Source organism: Theropithecus gelada, chromosome 3 (genome assembly GCF_003255815.1).
Source record: "Theropithecus gelada isolate Dixy chromosome 3, Tgel_1.0, whole genome shotgun sequence".
Classification (NCBI taxonomy): Eukaryota; Metazoa; Chordata; class Mammalia; order Primates; family Cercopithecidae; genus Theropithecus; species Theropithecus gelada.
In genome coordinates, this window is record NC_037670.1 from 127,240,024 (window position 1) to 127,261,876 (window position 21,853).

Consider the following 21,853-nt stretch of genomic DNA (forward strand, 5'->3'; position numbering starts at 1 on the left):
GTTGCCCAGGCTGGTCTTGAACTCCTGACCTCAAGTGAGCCACCGTCCTCACCTCCCAAAGTGCTGGGATTACAGGCATGAGCCACCATGCCGAGCTCCTCTTTTTTAACTTAGGGAAAATAATATCTACTCTCTAGCATTGTTTCGAAATGCTGAAATGTTCACCTGAAACATCTAGGGCTAGAAAAAGGCCTGGAAATCATTCCTTTATATCAATACTTCTTAATTTTCATTCCTACTTTTCAGTTAAAAAATAACTCAGTGATAAGAATCCATGAGGAAATAACACTTAAAAGTTCACAACTCAGCAGTTATACAAGAACAAAATGATCCACAAAAGTAAACCTGTCATTGCAAAAATATATTTAAAAAGCAATAGGAGTGGAAATTGGAAACCATGATAGAAAGAAAGAGAGAGAGAAGAAGTAAGGAAAAAGAAAGAGAGGGAGGAAATTTCCCCCCCAAAATGTGAGATTATAATAACTACATGTGCTCAATCACTCTTAAGGATTCTGCCTCATTATGAAGCAGCTCCTCTTAGAATACAAAGTTAGAGACCTCAATAAATGATAGTTTACCATTAATTTCAGTTGTAAGTACTAGATTTTAGTAACCCTAGTGGGTTACTAAAACACTTCTTATTTATATGTAAAAATAGATGTCCATTGGACTACATGTGATTTTCCTCTCAGGAATAAGAGAAGGGTCAGTGCCTGGGCATCAGAATGACGGTTTACAGGTAAAACCACCAGTGGGCCTCTCTCCCACTGCTTATGCCAATTTTCTCTTGTTTTAGCCCTAAGGAAGTTTGGAAAGAACTAGTTAGCCAGCTATTTTCTTTAGCAAGTTAACAGAATAGGGAAGATTTCCAGGAGAGGCAGTGTAGCCTAACAGTTAAAACTAGGACTGTGGCATCACACAGAGTGGGGTGAGAAGCCTGGCTCTGCTACTGTAGGTTACTGAACCTCTCAGAGCCCCAGTGTCTCCTTGGGCAAAATGGTAATAATAATACCCATATCAAAGAGTTGTTGTGTAGATTATATGAAATAATATATATATACCTGATGTGGCTCTTAGCACAAAATAGATTCTCTAGCTATCTCTAAGATTTTATATACTGTGTTATAGTTGAGAGGCAGTATGCACATTGGCTAGTGCTTGGCACATAGTGAAGACCCCATAAAAGTTAACTAGTGCTTACTTCAGCAGCACAGATACTAAAATTGAAAAAAAAATACAGAGATTAGCCTGGCCCCTGAACAAGGATGACACAGATTTGTGAAACATTTAATTTTTTTTTTCAGTTAGGAGGAGAAAGTTCAAGAGATCTATTGTATATGATGACTATAGTTAATAATAATGTATTGTATACTTGAAATTTGCTAATGGATTTTGAATGTTCTCACCATAAAAAGTATCATAAGTATGTAAGGTGATGAATGTTAATTAGCCTGATTTAACCATTCCACTGTGTGTGTGTGTGTGTGTGTGTGTGTGTGTGTGTGTACAGCATGTTGTACTTCATAAATATATACGATTTTTATTTGTCAGTTAGAAATTTTAAAGCCATTAAAAAGAATAAGATAAATGTTAACTACTATCAGGATTTGCACATGACACCAATAATAATAAAGATGCACACATGTATTGTACTTTGAGAAAAACTGAAAGATATTGGTTATTTAACCCTAAGTCATCATCTTTTCCTGACCACAAAGCCAACAGTGATTCATTCTTTGATCTCAGGCAGAACTTGTCTTTTTCAACTGATTCAGCACTTAGGGTATTTGACTAATTCCTGTATTGCATGAAAATCTGTCCTGTCTGGCAACTACGTGATGGCAAAAATTAGAAGGGGCAGCTTGTCAGGAGATAGCTTGGGACCTGTCGCTGCAGATAATCAACATAGTGGGGCACACCCAAGGAGGTACAGAAAGGAATCTACCTTTGAATTACTGCAATCAGTGGCCTTGAATCTCAGTTTGGAGATTCAATAAGAATGCAGTAAGTCTCTTGTACTGCCTGGAAATCTGCTTTCATAGCCCTTTCCCAAACATCATATTAGAACACAGTAAGTGTTCAATAAATACTAGTTGGTTCACTGATCCTTTATGTATTCAAGAAAATTAAGAAGTCTCTTTTAATAATACAAGAATTTTTATGTTGCAAGGAGTAAAGTGACATTGTTTTCCCTTGTTAGAGACATTAACATTGTTAGAGAGAATGGACAGAGTTAAAGGAACCAGAGAAAAATTAAAGCAAGAAAGAATATTTAAACTATAAGAATAATTTATTGAAAGACGAAACAAGCTTTAAAGGGAGATTCAAGGCTTTTTGTGTCTGCAAATCCTCTTCAGTAGCATCTGCCAATGTCTTGGACTGCTCAAATCAATTCTGCCTTATGCCTTTTTAAAAGCTCTAATATTCTTTAAAGCCAAATGTTCTCAGAGATTTTAAATTTTAAAATAATTTAAAAATGATTACAAGGTCTATGATACATTCATGGTACCATTCTCATCCATGGGAAACCTGAGGCACAAAAATTGGTCTAAGGCTTTATGCTAAATCAGTGGCAGATTGGCGAACTAAAGTCAGAACTTTTCCCCTCTTATAATCTGTGTTTTCCTTTAAACACATATAAGTCATATTAAGTACTTAAATCTGCAAGCATGTTTCAACATAATCACTCATGAAATTCCATTTCCCCCTACAGATAAGATTACAGTATACACTTCTGGCTCCAGTGCTGCAGAATCATACTTCTATCCATGCTGCCGATTTTCTTTTCTTGGAAAATACAACACTAAGTTTCTTCCAAGTCAAAATCTTTTACAGTAAAGACAGAGATAAAATGCTAACATTATAAAGTTTGGCTCCTCTCCCGTGTATCAGCCAATTTTGCTGTGGGTTAACAATCTGGAAGAAAACTTCCATATCTCTCAGCGAGTTAGATCATTCCTTCTTGTGTCTTCTGAGCTGAGTCACAGTGTAGGGGCTTAATGACTACATTCCTAAATAGGGGATGTAGCGGAGACTGAATTTCACTCACATTGATTGACTGTCACAATAATGTGCTTCTGCCAAAATCCTGATTTAAACCACTTCGACAGGTGGCAGCTTCTAGCCTTAGAAAAGCTCACTTTGTGCTGCAGACCCGTAACACCATCTCTTGACTATTCGCCTCATTAGGTCCCAATTAATTCTACTGCAAAGTTGGGGAGTTTTTCCTTGTTTGTTGGTAATTCTGGGGAAAAAATGTGCTGGCAAGAACCATTTTCTATAATGAAGACATTTTTGGCTGCCCCAAAGGCTAAAATGCAACTTCCACAATTTTAAGAGATCAACGAAATACAAAAACTTCAGTTTCTTGGGCCTCGTATTTGAGGCCCAAAATATCTACATCGCATATCCCATGAGATGCAGAACTACACTCCACCAACAATGGCCTTGTTCCCACTGGGCATCAGAGCAAGTGTGACTGGTCATGGCCTGGCACCACAACTAAACACTGCAGAGCCTGAAGCTGCCCCTCCCGGAGATGCCACTCTTGCATTCCCACCCTCCCTGCCAGGGAAACCAGGCTGAGCAAGGCTTAGCGAAGGCCCCGCCTCAGAGGAGCTCACTGTTTTAAAACATGGAGAGGACTCTGAAAGGGAAAGGGGGACAAGGCCAAGGACCAAAACAAATATTTCCAAAGACACTTTCATGATGAAAGTTGTTACAAAATTAGATGGTGATTTGAGGGATAAACTTTGGCTTCATACCAGCTCAAATGTGGTTTATTCTACAGTCTTCCCCAATTCTTCCCTGTGGAAGAAATGCGCTCTCAAATTCTTATAAGCTTTTCTTTCTTTTTTGATGGGGTCCTGCTCTGTTGCCCAGGCTGGAGCATAGTGGCATGATCATAGCTCACTGTAGCCTCGAATTCCTGGGCTTGAATGATCCTTCTACCTCAGTCTTCCACATATGTGCATGCTACTGTGCCTGGCTAATTTTTTAATTTTTATAGAGACAGGGTCTTGCTATGTTGCCTAGGCTGATCTCGAATTCCTGGCCTCAAGTGATCCTTCTTCCTTGGCTTCCCAAAATGTTGGGATTACAGGCATGAGCCACCACGCCCAGGCAACTTTCTCACTTTCTACTTGTATTATAGTTATTCATATAAGCGTCTTATCTTCTGCATTGACTGTAGCTTCTTGAGGGTAGAATCCATGTCTAATTTATCTTTGCCAACACCTGGCCTGCAGAATTAGTTCAAGATGAGAGAGTATCCAAAATGAATGAAGAATGCTTCTCAGCACAGGAGTGAGGAGAATGAGCTTCCTTAGATGAACCTCAGAATACTAAGCCCTGTCCTTCTTCTCACTTGGCTCAGTAACTGCCAGAGGCAGCATACAGGGTTGGTTAAGAGCACAGTCTGGGGGCCCACTGGCTTGAGTTCAAATCCTGCCATGAGATGTTTTGTGTCTATGGATAAGTTACTCAACCTCTCTTACCCCTCAATATTCTCATCTGTGGCGTGGGAATAACATAGGAGTCACTTAATATGAGGAGTAGCACCTACTTCATTGAGTTGTTGGGGAGATTAAATGAGTTAATATGAATAAAGCAGTTGAACAGTACTTTGCACATAGTTAGCAGTCAGTAGATAGTAGCTAGTAGTATTATTTGTATGCACTGCTTCTCTGTGGCTGATTGCCAAATTTTTAAAATCATGAACACCATAGTAAAAAAAAATTTTTTTTTTTTTTTTTGAGACAGAGTGTCACTGTGTCACCCAGGCTGGAGTGCAGTGGCATGATCTCGGCTCATTGCAACCTCCACCTCCCGGGTTCAAGAGATTCTCGTGCCTCAGCCTCTAGCTTGGATTACAGGTGTCTGCCACCACGCCCAGCTAATTTTTGTATGTTTAAGTAGAGATGGCGTTTCACCATGTTGGCAGGCTGGTCTTGAATTCCTGATCTCAGAGATCTGCCCACCTCAGCCTCCCAAAGTGCTGGGATTACACATGTGAGCCACTGTGCCTGGCCTAGTAAAAATATTTTGAGCATACGCTTTCAATAAATGTATATTAATGTACTTTGTAAATTATATAGGCATATAACTATTCAAATATATATCATATATTTAAACATATAAAATAAAATGTATGAGATAAAAAATGAATCTAACATTTCTAGGACTTTTAATATTTTCTCATCACACCAAAAAAAATTGTGTTATTCATTTGCTGGAGTACGTACTTTCTCCGGAGACGCCTACCCAACAGCACACCTTTGGTTGCCAGTAAATCTTGATGGCTTACTGGCTACACAGATCCTGAGCATTTTGTAAAAATAAGGGAATCATTTTTAACATATAAAATATCACAGATGCATAAAAAGAAGGCAAATTGGAAGAAATTAAAGAACAGAAAGGGTAAGCAGTGAAAGAGAATGTATATTGGGAAAACCAAAAGGAAAGATGACCACGAAAAGACCAAAACAAAATATCTTTGAATTGTATTTGGTAACTAGAATTTGTTGAGAAAAATTTTAGAACAGCTTCAGGTTTTAGATTTTCTCTCCAAAATAAAAATGAACCAGGGTTGGACTACCCATAAGGCAATCAGATATTTTTCTTGTTGCCTGTGGCATAACTCACACTTTTTCCATTTATTTAAGTTTATTTTAAAAAAGGGTGCCTAGTGGCCCAATCACCTGGCACCAGTCCAGGGTCCTCTGTGGGACAAGAAAGGTGGGGGAATTCCTTAAGCTAAAATAATCAGCCTGAAAGAGTTGATGGGTGTCTATTTGCACAGCCAGACACTTCACCTTTTGTTCTTAGTGTTTCCCAAGAAAATGACAACTCAAAATGTTTACTGTAAGGACAGTCACACCATCCTATGACCTCCTCCATTTAAGGATCTCTAAGAAATAATGAGTTCATGAACTATTATCAGTACTGCTTTCACCTCCCATTTGTGGACATAATAGAATAAGAGGTGATCTAATCAAGGGAGGCTACCAGTCTAATGGAAAAAAACAGAGCCTGGAATCTGAAATTGTATCTATGTGACCATGAACAAGTCATTTAACCTCAAGTTTCTTCATATATAAGAGGAGAATGAAAATAACTGTCTACCTATCTCACAGGCCTATTAGAAGATGAAAAGAAAATGTGTATTCTAAAAGCTCTTGGAAGACACGGACCCTGGGTTTTGTCTGTGAACCAGAGAGATCCTGGAACGATCCTATCTGTGATGTATGTGATGAGGGATTTAGGATGAGGAAATATAATAAACAAAATTTAACTGGAACTGATAGGGAGGGTTATTACAAATTATAACAAGGAGAAATCATAGCTCCTGTGAAACATGCCACAGGCATTTGTTTATGTCAGGCGAGGCACAATGAGCAAAGCCTAGGTGTGTCACATAGAAGAAGGATCAAAAACATATCAAAAACCTAAACAGAGGTTTAAGAAACAAAAGAAGCAAACATTCTGATGTTTATTTTCCCTGTTTTTTTATGTTTGCCTTCAGACAATCTGACAGTTTTTTTTTTTAACTTTTGGCAAGTTTCATCTTACATAGGATAAACTAATGTTCCAGGGGCGGCTTAAAGAGTGGGAGAGGGCTCCTATTGATTATCCTCCTTTTAACACATTCTCTTTTAGTTCTGTTCTGTGAATCCTCAACATGAAAAGAACAGATGTGCACATTCATTTAGCAAGTTCAGCAGTGCTTCAGTTGTCTGAGAGTGGTTCTTCCCCAATGGGAGTGGGCAAGAAGCCAGGACTGGTGTGGGGTGTTCTCAGCTTCAGCTGTTTTTCAGCCAAGAAAACATAGTACCCATGACTCCAGTATCCCTTGGAACCTTACAGACAATGGGAAACTGACGAACTGTCAAATCCCACATCCTTTGAAGTCTAGCAAATTTCTAATTCTTTTGAACTGCCTCCACAATTAGAAACACACTAGTGTCAGGAGCCACAGAGAATACTGTTTATTTCTTTTGCTCATGGGCTTTGAAGAAATAATGCCTGGGTATCTTGGCAAGAGTTTATCTGTGACTTCCAGTTGATTCCAGGTGTCTTGGGTCTCCAGGGGTATGTTGTTCTATTATAAAGTTTAGGAAACTATCCTTGGCATGGATAGCCATGCAGCACAGATTTCCACAGTAAAACTCTTAATTATTCCAGGTTTTGTGGGGGGTTGCTTTCTCCACAAGCTACCAGATATCCCCACTACCCTTCATTCTACCAGAGGAATTCCTTAGTTTCCTCTCCCAATAACATGTAAAACACTTCTAAACCAAAGGCCCTCTGGAATCTCCATCATAGACAGTTTAGTCAATTATTTCCTAATCATAACTTGGAGTATTGGATGAGAAGAGAGACTTTGCCAAGCAATATGGTAAGAGATAAAAGATTCAAATATCTGGACGTTCCACCTCCCCATACAAGAGATTTCAGAGCTTCTGCTGCAACAAAGGCCAATAATTAAAGTCATTTTGGAAAGGAGTCCTCCGTTGCTTCTGTTGCGAACCATAAACACAACTTGTAACCCTAGAGAAGAGGTGGAGTTATTGAAATCTCATGCTTTGATAATTACTGAATGACTTAATCTTGGAAAACAAATAGAAATCAATGTTGAGTTCTTTAAAAAAAATTGTTGCTACATGGAGCCAATACATCTAATCCATCTTTGGCATTACAAGTCAGTATGTGTCAAAGGCTACCATAATCAACTTTGGTTGAGCACCAGGGGGTGGAGTCTATCAACTGATGAGAATGATTGATGAGAATCTTGCGCAAACAACATTTATAACTAGTTACAAAGCTTAGTGATTCAAAGTAAGTATTTGAGATCAGAAGAGAGTCACTGGAGAGTAATCCAGTTCTTGCTGTTAGGGCACATGAACTCAACCCTTCTTACACTCTAGAGAGGAACGTCCAGAACACGCTGGTCATAGGCCATTGTGGGGGAGGAAGATTTTGACTGGACTGTTGCTGAATGAGGTAGGTACTCCTGGGCCTTTCTGACCTGAGTATCCATGTAGACAGATGTTCCATACAAATTCTAGGGGTTTCAGTTCCGTAGCACAGATAGTCCAGAGTACAAGACTCAGAACTCTGAACCCTCAGTTTCCACTTGGACTATGCCTGGAGCCCCTCAACTTACTGAACATTCCTGGGTCAGACCAAAAGTCAAATGAACAGCAATGACTCTTGCTCTGTTGTTCTCCCAACTATGAAGTAGCTTATGATTGTGCCACATGGTTGCCGCCCTTCCCAGTCCCTCATTCCAAATCCCTCCTCCTCTACCTCCTTTTCTATTTGTAAATCAAGATAACTGTTACCAAAGGGCAAATTTTAAAAATCAAAAGTTTATAATCTAAGAGAATATATCATAAAAGTTTATGAAGATTAAGGGAGAGAAGAAGCATGTTACTTCAAGTGGTAGGCCAGGCGTGGTGGCTCAGGCCTGTAATCCCAGCACTTTGGGAGGCGGAGGCAGGCGGATCACCTGAGGTCAGGAGTTCAAGACCAGCCTGACCAACATGGTGAAACCCCGTCTCTACTAAAAATACAAAATTCCCCGGGCGTGGTGGCGCATGCCTGTAATCCCAGTTACTTGGGAAGCTGAAGCAGGAGAATCACTTGAACCTAGGAGGCAGAGGTTGCAGTGAGCCAAGATCATGCCATTCCAGACTGGGCAAAAACAGCAAAACTCCATCTCAAAAACAAAAACAAAAAACACCAAAAAACCTGCAACTGCTTTTAAAGAAAGGCTGGGTATGGTGGCTCACATCTGCAATCCTAGCACTTCAGGAGGCCAAGGCAGGTGGATCACTTGAGGTCAGGAGTTTGAGACCAGCCTGGCCAACATGGTGAAACCCCATTGCTACTAAAAATACAAAAAATTAGCCAGACATGGTGGTGGGCACCTGTAATCCCAGCCACTCCAGAGGTTGAGACAGGAGAATTGCTTGAACCCAGGCAGCGGAGGTGGCAGTAAGCCAAGATTGTGCCACTGCACTCCAGCCTAGGCGACAGAGCAAGACTCCATCTTAATAAAAAATAATAATAATAAAAATAAAAAAATCCAGTGTGAAGCAGCTAGAGCTAGATTGAGGGTCTCAAAAAAGATGGGGCCTGAAGAGGACAATGAGAGAAGTGGAGGTTCTAGTATCTCTACTGCTGTTTATACCCCACAAGCCAAAGTCAGATACCTAAGTGATCATCAGACAACAGGGCGCTGACCTAGGTGACACCCTTAAAATTCATCGATGGTGCCATCTGTAAGGTATTACTAAACCAGCTCGTGAAGAGTATCAGCCAGAAATCAGGCAGAAAAGACAAGAGAGCAGATGAGGCTGAACCACTACCACAGACTTCCTTCCTTGGTGTAATTATAAATACTACACACTGCATTCTGGTTTCAGGGCTTTAAAAAGCAGATGAACTGTCTCTGTTAGAGATACTTTTTCATAATTAATTTCAGAGTCATTTATTAATTATCTTTTATAGTTAATAAAAGATAAGAGGGAGCAATGTTTGGGTTTGGAAAACAATGACGATTATCTAAGTCTGAATCTTCACCTCCCCTCCAAACCAGAAAATATAAAGAGAAAAGAAATAAAACTGCAACAGTACCCATATATTCATCATTACTAGAATTAAGAGAACAATACAACCTTCAAATTACTTATAAGTAGAGTAAAAACAAATTCAAACAGAGCTCCCTTAGCCTGCCTGCAGCTGCCACAAACCTAGAGGTAGAGTGGGAGGGAGAATGCCTAAAAGACTCTGTCCTAAGAGTGGAGGGGCGAAGAGAGCTTAGAGGAAACACAGACAAAATCATGCCATACACAATGGGGAAAAAAATGTTTTTTTCTCTATAGTCACACCACTCTCAATACTTTCAGAACACTTCACTTCTGATACCAGATGTGTGGGTTTTTCCACACACTGACCAATTCTGTGACACCAACTGGATGTTCTATAATTTAATTCAATTCTGACATTAACTGGAGTTAGCACAGACCCCACGTGTTCAGAGCTCAATCCCAGTAGATTTCAGATGCCAATCGCAAGTCCCAGGTTGTCATTTGGACTTCTAATGAACCACCTATATATTAGGGTTCCCATAACTACCTCCTTGGGCTTGATAATTTGCTAGGACAACTCAAAGAATTCAGGGAAACATGTTAACCAGTTTATTATATAATAAAGGATACCAATGAACTGCCAGACGAAAAGGTACATAGGGCTAGGTATAGAGGTCCTGAGTGCAGGAACTTGTGTCCCCACACAGTTGGGGTGCACCCCTCTCCTGGCATATGGATGTGTTCACCAACCTGGAAGTACTCTAAACCCTGTAGTTCAGGGATTTTTATGGGGGCTTTGTCATGTAGACACCATCAATTATTAGCTCAATCTCCAGCCCCTCTCACCTTCCCAAAGGATGGGGAATAGAGCAGAAAGTTCCAAGATTCTAATCATGGCCTGGCCTTTCTCATGACCAGCCCCCAACCAAGAACTCACCAAGAGTCACCTCATTAGAACAGAAGATACACCCAGGAAACTCCAAGGAATTAGGAGTTCTGCATCAGGAACCATGGTCAAAGACCAAATACTAGAACAAAAGATACCTATTACCCCTATTGCTCAGAAAGTTACAAGCCCTTTAAGGAGCTCTGGGCCAGGACTGTGGACAAAGACCAAAATATACATATCTCCTATAAATCACACACTCAGAAGAAGAGATATTTTGGCAACAGTAAGTGCCAAAATACTGAATCAATCTTGGTAGTTCATAGGGCTTGAAAGTGGGGATACCACCAATATTCCTGGCAGAGAAGTCAGATGCATGGACATCGTCTTTAACCACATCTTCACACTCATCCCTCATCTGAACTATCGACAGTTTCATGGATTTTGCTATCTAAATGTTCTCTAATCCATTTCCCTATCCCCAGCCTCCCTGTTACTTCCCGTGTTCAGGTTGCTATCCTCTCACCCCTGGACTGTAACAAAAACCTCTTATATTCCTACCTGCACTGTTGGTAGGTCTCCTTTTCCCCTTCTGCTCTTCAATCTAACTTCCACATTCCTTGTTAAAGTGATTTTTCTAACAGATAAACTTCCCTAGCATTCCCATGCTGGATTAGGTACCTCACCCGAATCCTCCCATAGCCTCCTACATGCCTTTATCACAGCATTATGACTAAAAGCATCCTTTTGGAATTAGACATTTTATACACTAGCTCATGTGCTTACTTGTTTTATGACTTGGGAGTGGTTTTTAACCTCTTGGAACCTCCAGTTTGTAAAATGGAATTAAAAGTATTGCCTACCTCATAAAGTAGGAAATTAATACATGGGAAATACAACAGTGCCTGGCAGTAGTAAGTGCTACATTGATATTAGCTGACAACCACCACATAGTATTGAATTTTTCTGCTTATATCTGCCTAACCCCACTAGACCTAGCCTCATCATTTAAAAAAAAAAAATTATAATGATTTCTGTTTTCAAAAAACAAACAGATTATCCATGTCCTCTACATGGAAAGTCTAATCCAAAATGTTTTGTGTTCAATCACTGAACAAGATGTCACATTTTCACAAAATAAATTAATCTGAGGCTGGACATGGTGGGTGACGCCTGTAATACTGGCACTTTGGGAGGCTGAGTCGGGCAGATCACCTGAGGTCAGGAGTTCAAGACCAGCCTTGGCCAACATGGTGAAACACCATCTCTACTAAAAATACAAAAATTAGCTGGGGATGATGGCACATGCCTGTAATCCCAGCTACTTGGAAGGCTGAGGTGGGAGAATGGTCTGAGCCCGGGAGGAGGAGGTTGCAGTGAGCCAAGATCATGCCACTGCATACAAGCCTGGGCAATAGAGCAAGACTCCATCTCAAAAAAAAAAAAAAAAACTGAAATGAGATGATTTGAGCATGATCTTACATGCAGGTATGGAGTAGCCTAATTAATCATCTAAGCTCTTTCCAACTTGCTAATTGCAAATAATATCCCAGTGTTGTAGTAAGGAAGCTTAAGAATCGTTCACAAGCGTAATGGACATGACCAAAGTGCCTGAACTTTGGGACAGCCACAGGCCCCACCTATGCAAGCACAGCCAGCCCACCAGGCTGCAGGGTAGAGAGCACAAAAAGCATTTGCTTATGACAGCCACAGACTCAATGCTCACTGACGGTGGCTGTCCACCTGCTCAGCTAACCTGTAGCTCTTCTGTATGGCCTACACTCTCAGAATGGTGTTTCTATATTTTAAATGGTAGACAAAAAAGCAAAAGAATAATAATATTTCATGATATGTGAAAATGATATGAAATACAAATTTTCAGTGTCCATAAAGTTTTATTGGAATACAGCAACTCTCATTTATTTACATATTGTCTATGGCTGTTTCTATGCTCAATGGCAAAGCTGGGAAGTTGCAACAGAGACTGTATGGCCTGCAAAGCCTAAAACAGAAACTACCTGATGCTTCACAACTTGACAGAAAAAAAAAAGCCTACCCCTGCTCCAGTGTGCAAGCTCCTGTCTGCTTCATAATTGTAGTCACTATAGGGGAATGAATTGTTGTGGGCTAAGTGAATTGCTTAAGAAAACGTGGCCATGTAAGAGGCAGAATTGGAATAAAAATTAGGACTCTTGACAGCTAGTCCCACATTCCCTAAATTATATTATTACTTTTGCTATCAGAGAACTAATCCACACACTTCCACAAGAAAAAGAGCTTTGTCATTTAAATGGATGATTAATTTTTTAAATAAAATATAGATAAAAAGGTAATTCTTTAACACCCATTTTTTTTTCTTTTTTTTCTTTTTTTGAGATGCAGTTTCTCTCTGTCACCCAGCTGCAGTGCAGTGGTGCAATCTCGGCTCACTGCAACCTCCGCCTCCCGGGTTCAAGCGATTCTCCTGTCTCAGCCTCCGGAGTAGCTGGGACTAGAGGTGTGCACCACTATGCCTGGCTAATTTTTTTGTATTTTTAGTAGAGACGGGGTTTCACCATGTTGGGCAGGCTAGTCTTGAACTCCTGGCCTCAGGTAATCCACCTGCCTTGGCCTCCCAAAGTGCTGCAATTACAGGTGTGAGCCACTGCACCTGACCAATAAACCAATTTTTATTACTTGCTTTGAATACTGACCATCATCTATTGGTTTTAGCCTAGAAATGTATAATCATATAGCATGTCTCTATACACAATTTGGGTGTAATACATATACACATTGACATATATATGATGTAATATATACCAAGGTGTATACATATATTTAATTTACCTACATATACTAGACATAGATGTACATTTACATATATTTGCATGTAAACACACATATATGCACACTTTCACTGTATACACACCTGCCAGTCCTTTTGGTGCATCCTAATGAAACCTGATTTTCTCCCACTAATGACATTTCTTAATCAACTACCTCAACCTACTAACACTGAAATAATTAGAAATTTTTGTCTAGCTGCAAGATTTTCATTCAAAGATAATCTGCATAAAAAATACACATTTATGTGTATGGATATTATATAAACGTGTTTATATTGTGCTTCATTCTAGGAAAGGGGAATGAGAAATGCAAACTAGATTAAGAGTATAAAAAGCAACCAGAGGCCAGGCACAGTGCCTCACCCCTGTAATTCCAGCAGTTTGGGAGGCTGAGGCAGGTGGATCACCTGAGGTCAGGAGTTCGAGATCAGCCTGGCCAACATGATGAAACCCATTTCTATTAAAAATACAAAAAATTAGCCAGGCGTGGTGGTGCGCGCCTGTAATCCCAGCTACTCAGGAGGCTGAAGCAGGAGAATCACTTGAACCCAGGAGGCGGAGGTTGCAGTGAATTGAGATCGTGTCATTGCACTCCAGCTTGGGCAACAAAAGCGAAACTCCGTCTCAGAAAAAAAGTAACCAGAGTAAATAATTGGATTTATTCCATTGGTTCTATCAAAACAACTTAGTAAGATGGAACTTCTAATATTTCTGTACTGTAACACTGCATTTAAGCCAATTCCTTTGCCACACTTGGCCATCTGTTATTTAACTGACCTCATAAAATCCTCAAGAAAACGATTTCTTAAGAAATGCTCAGTTACAGCTGCATCAAACATCTTCTCCAAAATGCCTTTCAAGAGCACCAAATAATTTTAGTGTAACATAATCATTGAATGTCTGTTGTTCTCAGAAAAGAACTAAAGTTGGAGAAAGTAATTAAAGCCAGATCCTAAAAGTCAATACATCTGAGGCTCCAGACAATGACTCTGTATGTGCTGTGGTTTCCACTAAACACTAAAATGAGGTAATTTTTTATTCTTATTATGTTCACAACTCTTGCAAAACCTAACCAGGGTAAAAGATTTATTCATTTTTCTCATTAAGTGAATTATGTAGTGTATAAGTTTTCAACGTCTTATGCTAAAAACAGAATCTCTCCTATAGTTACCTTTTCTAAGTGTGGATAATCTGAACATCTCAATTTACTCACCTTATTTTATTCTCTTTCCCTCTCTTTCTAAATCCAGGTAAGGAATTGTGAAATTCGTTTGTATGTCACTTTCTCCTCCCCCTGCTTTGTCTGTTCCCTTTTGGGACTTAATAATTGGGCTGGAGGAGGCAAGGGGAAAGATTACCACAGGCCAGAAGTATGAACCTTGGAAGAGGTAAAACTGGTTAAAAGCCACAACACAGACACACAGACACACACATACCAAAAGCAGGGAGGGGAAAAAGAGGGATGAGAAATGATGAAAAAGAAAAATTTCAGGGTTGAGGGTGAGGGGAGGGAACTCAGAGGACGGGTCAACAGGTGCAGCAAACCACCATGGCACATGCATACCTATGGAACAAACCTGCATGTTCTGCACATGTATCTTGTTTTGTTTTGTTTAGAAAAAAATTAAGGAAAATAAAAGAAAAATTTCTTGTTCATGAACTCAAGAGTAGAACCACTAATCTTTTAGATTACTGAAAATAAATACATGTCAGTTTGTAAAAGATTAAATTGTTTTAAAGATATGCCAGAAGTCAGCTGTATGGTCATATAGTTAGCAAATGGGTAAATGCTTTTGTCTACAATCTCAGAGCACCTAAACATAGTACAATTTTTAGGCTCCAAAGAGTGAAAAGAAAAATGTCTGGACCCCACAGAATCAAAAAGAAATGACAGAAAACACTGGTCTCCTGACACTTAACATCAAACTTTGGTCAATACTCCTTCATCCCAAGGATGAGAGGAGCATCTAAAAATTAATCAATGATGCATATTAAGAGACTATGTCATCGCCATGGTAGGTTTCAATACTCCTAAATGATTTCTAGTTATTGGTCAAATATAATTGATATGAGAAATATAACCCAGTATTAAAAATGTTAATATTTTAAATGGTTTTTTCTAGTCTATCACCTTGTCAAAGATCTTTTGAAAGCCTGACTATATCATATTCATAGATAAAGCTTTGTATAAATGTATGTTTAACCCTTAAATTAATTGCAGCAGGTAAATCATGGCTTAACTTTAGAGGAATCTTTCAGCTTTTTCTCTTAGTAGGTTACATACATCTAAATGATTTGTAATCCTTTTTGTTATGAAAGAGTTACAATCTTTCCAATACGGAATTTTCTAGTCCTCTCTGGGATATGTGTTTTGTGTTCGTTTATTTAACTCTACAGTACTGAATATACTACCAGGCAGATTTCTTAGGGACTTCTTAGAACATCAGTACCCTTGGTCTAAAATTGGGAGAAACTGACATTATGGGACACTAATGCTCCTTAAAGTAGATTCCCTCAAGTATGATTACATTGTTCAGACCCAGTGAGAAACAGCAAAAATAATTTGAAAACATTTTTTCTCACTAAACTGTCAATCAACCATTCAGAACAGCAGTTCTCCATTTCCACCTTTCATTTCCGTAAAACTGTTACTGAATTAGTTTGCTGAGAAGGTATAAGACTTTGAGCCAGTCATTTAAGCCCTCTTGGCCTTTGATGTAATTTTTTATTCCTACTGCCTTAACATTAGGGAGTTGCTTTAGATGTTTCTAAGATTCTTTCAGCTCCAGAAGTTTAGAATTCAATGCTAGAGGTCTAGAGCATCTTTTGAGCTGGAATCCTCTACAGCCCACCAGTTGAGATGGTATTGTAACACTCCTATTAGTCATGTTAAAACTTCTTGGAAAGTCTACTTCAAATTGACAGAGATAACTTCAGGTTTGCCATGCTCTGGGGACTTCTCAGCTTTTATTGCATTATCTTCCTACTTGTGGGATAAACCCTTTTATAGGTTTTTCTTTCTCTCTTTCTTCCCTCCCTCCCTCCCTCCTTCCCTCCTTCCTTCCTTCCTTCCCTTCCTTTCTTCCTTTTCCTTCCCCTCCTTCTCCTCCTCTTCTTCTTCCTCCTCCTCCCCTCCTCTTCCTTCTCGTCCTTCTTCTTCTTTCTTTCTCTCTCTCCCTCTCTGTCTCTTTCTCTTTCTCTCTCTCTTTCTATTTCTACTTTAGCTTCAGGCTTTTATGAGTGGTTGGGGTTTTAAACTCTCAAGGCACATTTATCTAGAACTTCCAATGTGTTTCAGTGCTTGCATTCCTAGGTTACTGCTAGGAATAACAGTTCAATACATGTATGACAAATAACTTTGGGGTTTTTTTCTAACAGCACATTGATATGCTTAAAGTGATGGAAAAATTACACTGTGGCTTGCTCACATTATGTACTTTATGACTTCCTGCACATCACTCAAGATTAGGTCTAGGAATTTTACTTTTCTTGCAAGCTCTTGAAGAATCAATTGAGTATGTAATCGTTTATCCTAGCCAATTACTTATCTCATGCTTCCCATTCCCATAAAGGATGCTAGCAAGTATGTTTGAGTAACTTAAGTTCCTAACTGTTGAGTGTCTGGCATAATTTTTCAAACTCCCCCAACTTTCAATGATTAGATTCTATAACATTTCTATCTACAGAATACTTTGTTTATACGAGAAGACTTTTACCACACTGCAGTTCATTACTCTCCATGTAAAATATCCCTGTTTGCTTTGAATCTGACATGAGGAAGGGAGAGAGTAGACAGGGAAAAATGGGAAAATAAATCTCAATCACTTTGGCTGTGGAGACCTAACTAAGAGCCTGGAGTTGAACTTGGTTCAACTAGGATCACATATGTGTTGTTACATTTCCAATCCATTTCTTTTTTTTCTACTATGACCCACAAAATTTATTCAATTTGTACTTAATTAAACTAAAAAGTTTCTGCACAGCAAAAGAAACAGCAGAGTAAATAGACAATGAACAGAGTGTGAGAAAATCTTCACAATCTATACATCTGACAAAGGACTGAGATCCAAAATCTACAATGAACTCAAACAAATTAGCAAGAAAAAACCAAACAATCCCATCAAAAAGTGAGCTAAGGACATGAACAGATAATTCTCAAAAGAAGATGTACAAATGTCTAATAAACATGAAAAAAAATGCTCAACATCACAAATGATCAGGGAAATGCAAATCAAAACCACAATGTGAAACCATCTTACTCCTGCAAGACTGGTCATAATCAAAAAATCAAAAAATAATAAAAGTTGGCAGGGATGCAGTGAAAACGGAACACTTCTGCACTGCTCGTAGGAATGTAAACTAGTACGGCCACTATAAAAAACAGTGTGGAGACTCCTTAAAGAGCTAAAAGTAGAACTACCATTTGATCCAGCAATCCCACTACTGGGTATCTACCCAGAAGAAAAAAAGTCATTGTATGAAAAAGATACTTGCACAAGCATGCTTATAGCAGGACAATTCGCAATTGCAAAATTGGGGAACCAACTCAAATGTCCATCAATCAATGAGTGGATAAAGAATTGTGATTATATATATATACACACACACACACACATATATACACACACACATATATATATATTCCATGTACACATTCCATACACACACATATATATATATTCCATGTACACATTCCATACACACATATATATATATGTGTGTGTGTGTGTATGGAATGTGTACATGGAATACTATTCAGCCATAAAAATGAAATAATGGCATTTGCAGTAACCTGGATGGAATTGGAGACCGTTATTCTAAGTGAAGTAACTCAGGAATGGAAAACCAAACACTGTATATTCTCACTCATAATTGGGAGCTAAGCTATGAGAATGCAAAGGTATATGAACGATGCAATGGATTTTGGGGACTTGGGGAAAAGGGTGGGAAATGAGTGAGGAATAAAAGACTACAAATTGGGTACAGTGTATACTGCTTAGGTGATGGGTGCACCAAAATCTCACAAATTACCACTAAAAAAATGTACTCATGTAACCAAACACCACCCATTCCCCAAAAACCTATGGAAATAAGAAATAAAGTGAATTAATCAATTTTTTGAAAAATTTCAATCTTAATTCTCTAACAGATGATCTTAATGATCTTACCTGAATTCCAACATCAGTGATTCCATAACACTCGGATACAGAAAGTTCCTTCAATTTTTTATGTTTGGAAAGTACATTCAAACCCTAAAAATATTTAATATAAAGATCATTTTGTGATTATCATTTAGTATGGAATATATAGTTCCAATAACCATTTATACAAACTGACAATATAAAAAACCATTTATGAAAACTAAAAAATTTTAGCTGCTGTCATATTTCTTTACACTTAACAAATGATAAGACCACTTAGGTTAGGCAATGCCATTAAGTAAAATTTTCAGGTTGTCTCTAATGTTTTACAAAAGCTTTTATGGAATCCCAGAGTCAGAAAACTCCCTTAGGAGGTTATTATCTTGCCACTTGTTTCCAGATACATGTTATCTGAATCAATATAAACAAATCCAGCTTACTAATTTATTTTGAAGACACTTCATGTGGATAAAGAACCTATTTGTTAATATATTTTTATTTATGCCTAACAAAAACATCTTAAAATCTTTAGCTTATTTTATAATGATTAATCCCTTGAAGAGGAAGAGAATAGATCTTTATATAAAGGCCTAGAGACAGATAATCATTCAGTAATAGACCACTTCTTTTTCAGATTAAAAGCCTTGGATTTTTTTAATTTAAAAAAAGAGATTGCACTTCCAGCCTTAATTTTTTTATGTGTGATTGTGTTGTCCCATTTCTCAGTATTTTTTCCCCAAATTTACTGGCACAACACTCAGATAAGGAACTGACGAATGTGGCTTATTAATGCCATCGTTCTGTTTTTTAATCAGGATCACATTACTTTTATGTAATCCCATACAATGTGCTTCCTAAACTACATGGACAAGAGAAGGGTTGTTCCCACCCCCGCCATTCTATGATTCCAGGGCTGGCTGGCAGGGAAAATACCATAAATGACACATAGATTTGTCCTCTTTATATTTTATTTGCAGGATTGGTTTATATTTTATTGATCTTAAATACAACATTTGGACCACAGTTGAAAATGGGCTATGCAAATATTATATCTTGGTTTTTTTCTGTTTTTTTTGTTTTTGTTTTTTTTGTTTTTTATGTTTTGTTTTTTTAAATTCCCAATGCACAGATTGGGCCTTCTCATTCAAAAAAAAAAAAAAAAAGGTCTGGATTAAGAAAAATGTGTTTTATTTAAGCCTCTGCTTAAACTATGATTTCTAATTTCTTTTAATGGTATTGCATACCACTCCAAAATAAAATCTGTGAATTCGTTTAACTTTTTAAAAACTTTTATTTGCATTTATTTTATGCTGAATTTATTCCTGTGCCATAAGTTTTCATTTGTTTGTTCAGTTTCTTCAGGAATATATTTTTCTTCTATGCAACCTCATCCTTTCAATTTTATTGTTGACTGTGGATCTTTTGCTAGGAACCCATTATGTTTTCTGCCTCCCTGTTTCAAAACAAAGTCTGACCAAACCCTGCAGAGCCATCACATGTAGTCTGGGTTCCAGATGTGGATGCTATTTTATTCATGTTAAAAGAATTGGAAGAGTTTAGATATTCCCCAATAGAATCCAAATTGTTTGAACACAAATATCAAGTAAAAGATGCAAAGTTTGTCTCTTTACCCTATACTTGATAATAGTTAAGTATGTTTTAGTATCCTATAGAAAATTTGTCCTATGAAACTATCTCTGAAGTTTTCACTTAGATTTCACTTTTATGTAGTCAAGTTAGAATTTTTTAAGATGAGCCATAAATGAAGTGCATTTGCTAAATATGACATATAACAGCATATATGCTCCTTATTACTTTAATCAAAATCATTAAAAATTAAAATATTAAGATGGAATGCCTTGTCTCATCACTGTAATTGTTCATTAAGACATATGGCCTAAAAATTGAATGGATCAACATTATTAGCCATTAGATAAATGCATAATGACATACCACAACATACTTACTAGGATGGCTATAATTTAAAATACAGATAATAAAATGCGTTGATGAGGATGTGGACAAATTGGATATACTGCTAGTGGAAATGTAAAATGAGCCAGCCACTTTGGAAAACAGTCTGGCATTTCCTCAAAAATTAAACATAGACTTATAATATGACCCATCAATTCTACTCCTAGGTTTATACCCAAAAGCAGTGAAAACATATGTTTACAAAGACTTGTACATGAATGTTTATGGCAGCACTATTTATAATAAAATCCATGCATTCTTTAATAAATGGTGCTGGGAGAACCTGATATCTGTATATAGAAGAATGCAACTAGACTCCTGTATCTCCATATACAAAAATAAACTCAAAATAGATTAAAGACTTAAACATAAGACCTGAAACTATAAAGCTATTAGAAGAAAACATAGGGGGAATGCTTCAGGGCATTGATCTTGGCAAAGATTTTATATAGCTAAGACTTCAAAACCACAGGTAACAAAAACAAAAATAGACAAATGGGATGATATCAAACTAAAAAGATTATACACAACACAGGAAATCAACAAAGTAAAGAGACAACCTACAGAATGGGAGAAGACGTGTGAGCTAGTCATACAACAAAGGACTAATATCCAGAATATACAAGGAACTCAAACAACTCAACAGCAAATAAACAAATCATCTGATTAAAAAGTGGACAAAGGAACCAAGCAGACATTTCTCAAAAGAAGACGTATGTGAGGGTGATGTGGCTGTGATATCTGTCACCCCATTGATCGCCAGGGTTGATTCGGCTGATCTGGCTGGCTAGGCAGGTGTCCCCCTCTTCCCTCACTCTTCCATGTGTGTCCCTCCCCAAAGCTGCATGCTCAGTCAAAGAGGATAGCCAACCCTGATGGAGGAGGATATGGGTTATTGGTCTAGGGTATACAAGTAGCTGCACTTCCCTGCTTGAACCTCCAAACAACCTCTTAAGAAGACATACAAATAGTCAACAAATATATGAAAAATCATCATCAGGGAAACATACATCAAAACCACAATGAGATGTCATCTCACCCCAGTTAGAATGGCTATTTTCAAAAAGACAACAAATAACAGTGCTGGTGAGGATGCAGAGAAAAGAAAACTCCTATATAGTGTTGGTGAGAATATAAATTAATACAGCAATTATGGAGAACAGCATAGAGATTTCTCTAAAAACAGAACTATCATATGATCCGGCAATCTCACTACTGGGTGTTTACCCAAAGGAAAGGAACTCAGTGTATCAAAGGGATATCTGCACTCCCATGTTTGCTGCAGCACTACTCACAATAGGTAAGACATAGAATCAACCCAAATGTTAATCAACAGACAACTGGATAAAGAAAATGTAGTATATATACACAATGGAATACTATTCAGCCACAAAAAAAGAATGAAATCCTGTCATTTGCAGCAACATGGAT

General features: G+C 38.1%; 2 protein-coding genes and 1 non-coding gene across 7 annotated transcripts in view; 2 read left to right on the forward strand and 1 right to left on the reverse strand.

Annotated features, from left to right (window-relative positions):
- FAM185A (family with sequence similarity 185 member A) overlaps positions 1-15,626 on the forward strand; it is a 106,860-nt gene extending 91,234 nt beyond the window's left edge. Inside the window, exons 9-10 of the transcript XR_003118473.1 lie at positions 13,599-13,719; positions 14,221-15,626. The gene's annotated coding sequence lies outside the window, so the exon portion shown is untranslated. The remainder of the gene's footprint in view (positions 1-13,598; positions 13,720-14,220) is intronic.
- Positions 1-21,853, reverse strand: part of FBXL13 (F-box and leucine rich repeat protein 13) — a 273,539-nt gene that overhangs the window by 20,214 nt on the left and 231,472 nt on the right. For 4 of the 5 annotated variants that reach the window (XR_003118472.1, XM_025378209.1, XM_025378205.1 and 1 more), the window contains one exon: positions 18,476-18,559. The exons of the other annotated variant lie outside the window; for it this stretch is intronic. Coding sequence is in view for 3 of the 4 variants with exons in the window: in XM_025378209.1 (XP_025233994.1) it covers positions 18,476-18,559 (84 nt within the window). In the remaining variant the exon portion in view is untranslated. The remainder of the gene's footprint in view (positions 1-18,475; positions 18,560-21,853) is intronic. 5 annotated transcript variants of the gene reach the window in all.
- On the forward strand, positions 1,194-1,300 carry LOC112621878. The gene has a single exon (XR_003118813.1). It is a non-coding gene; the product is annotated as a U6 spliceosomal RNA (small nuclear RNA).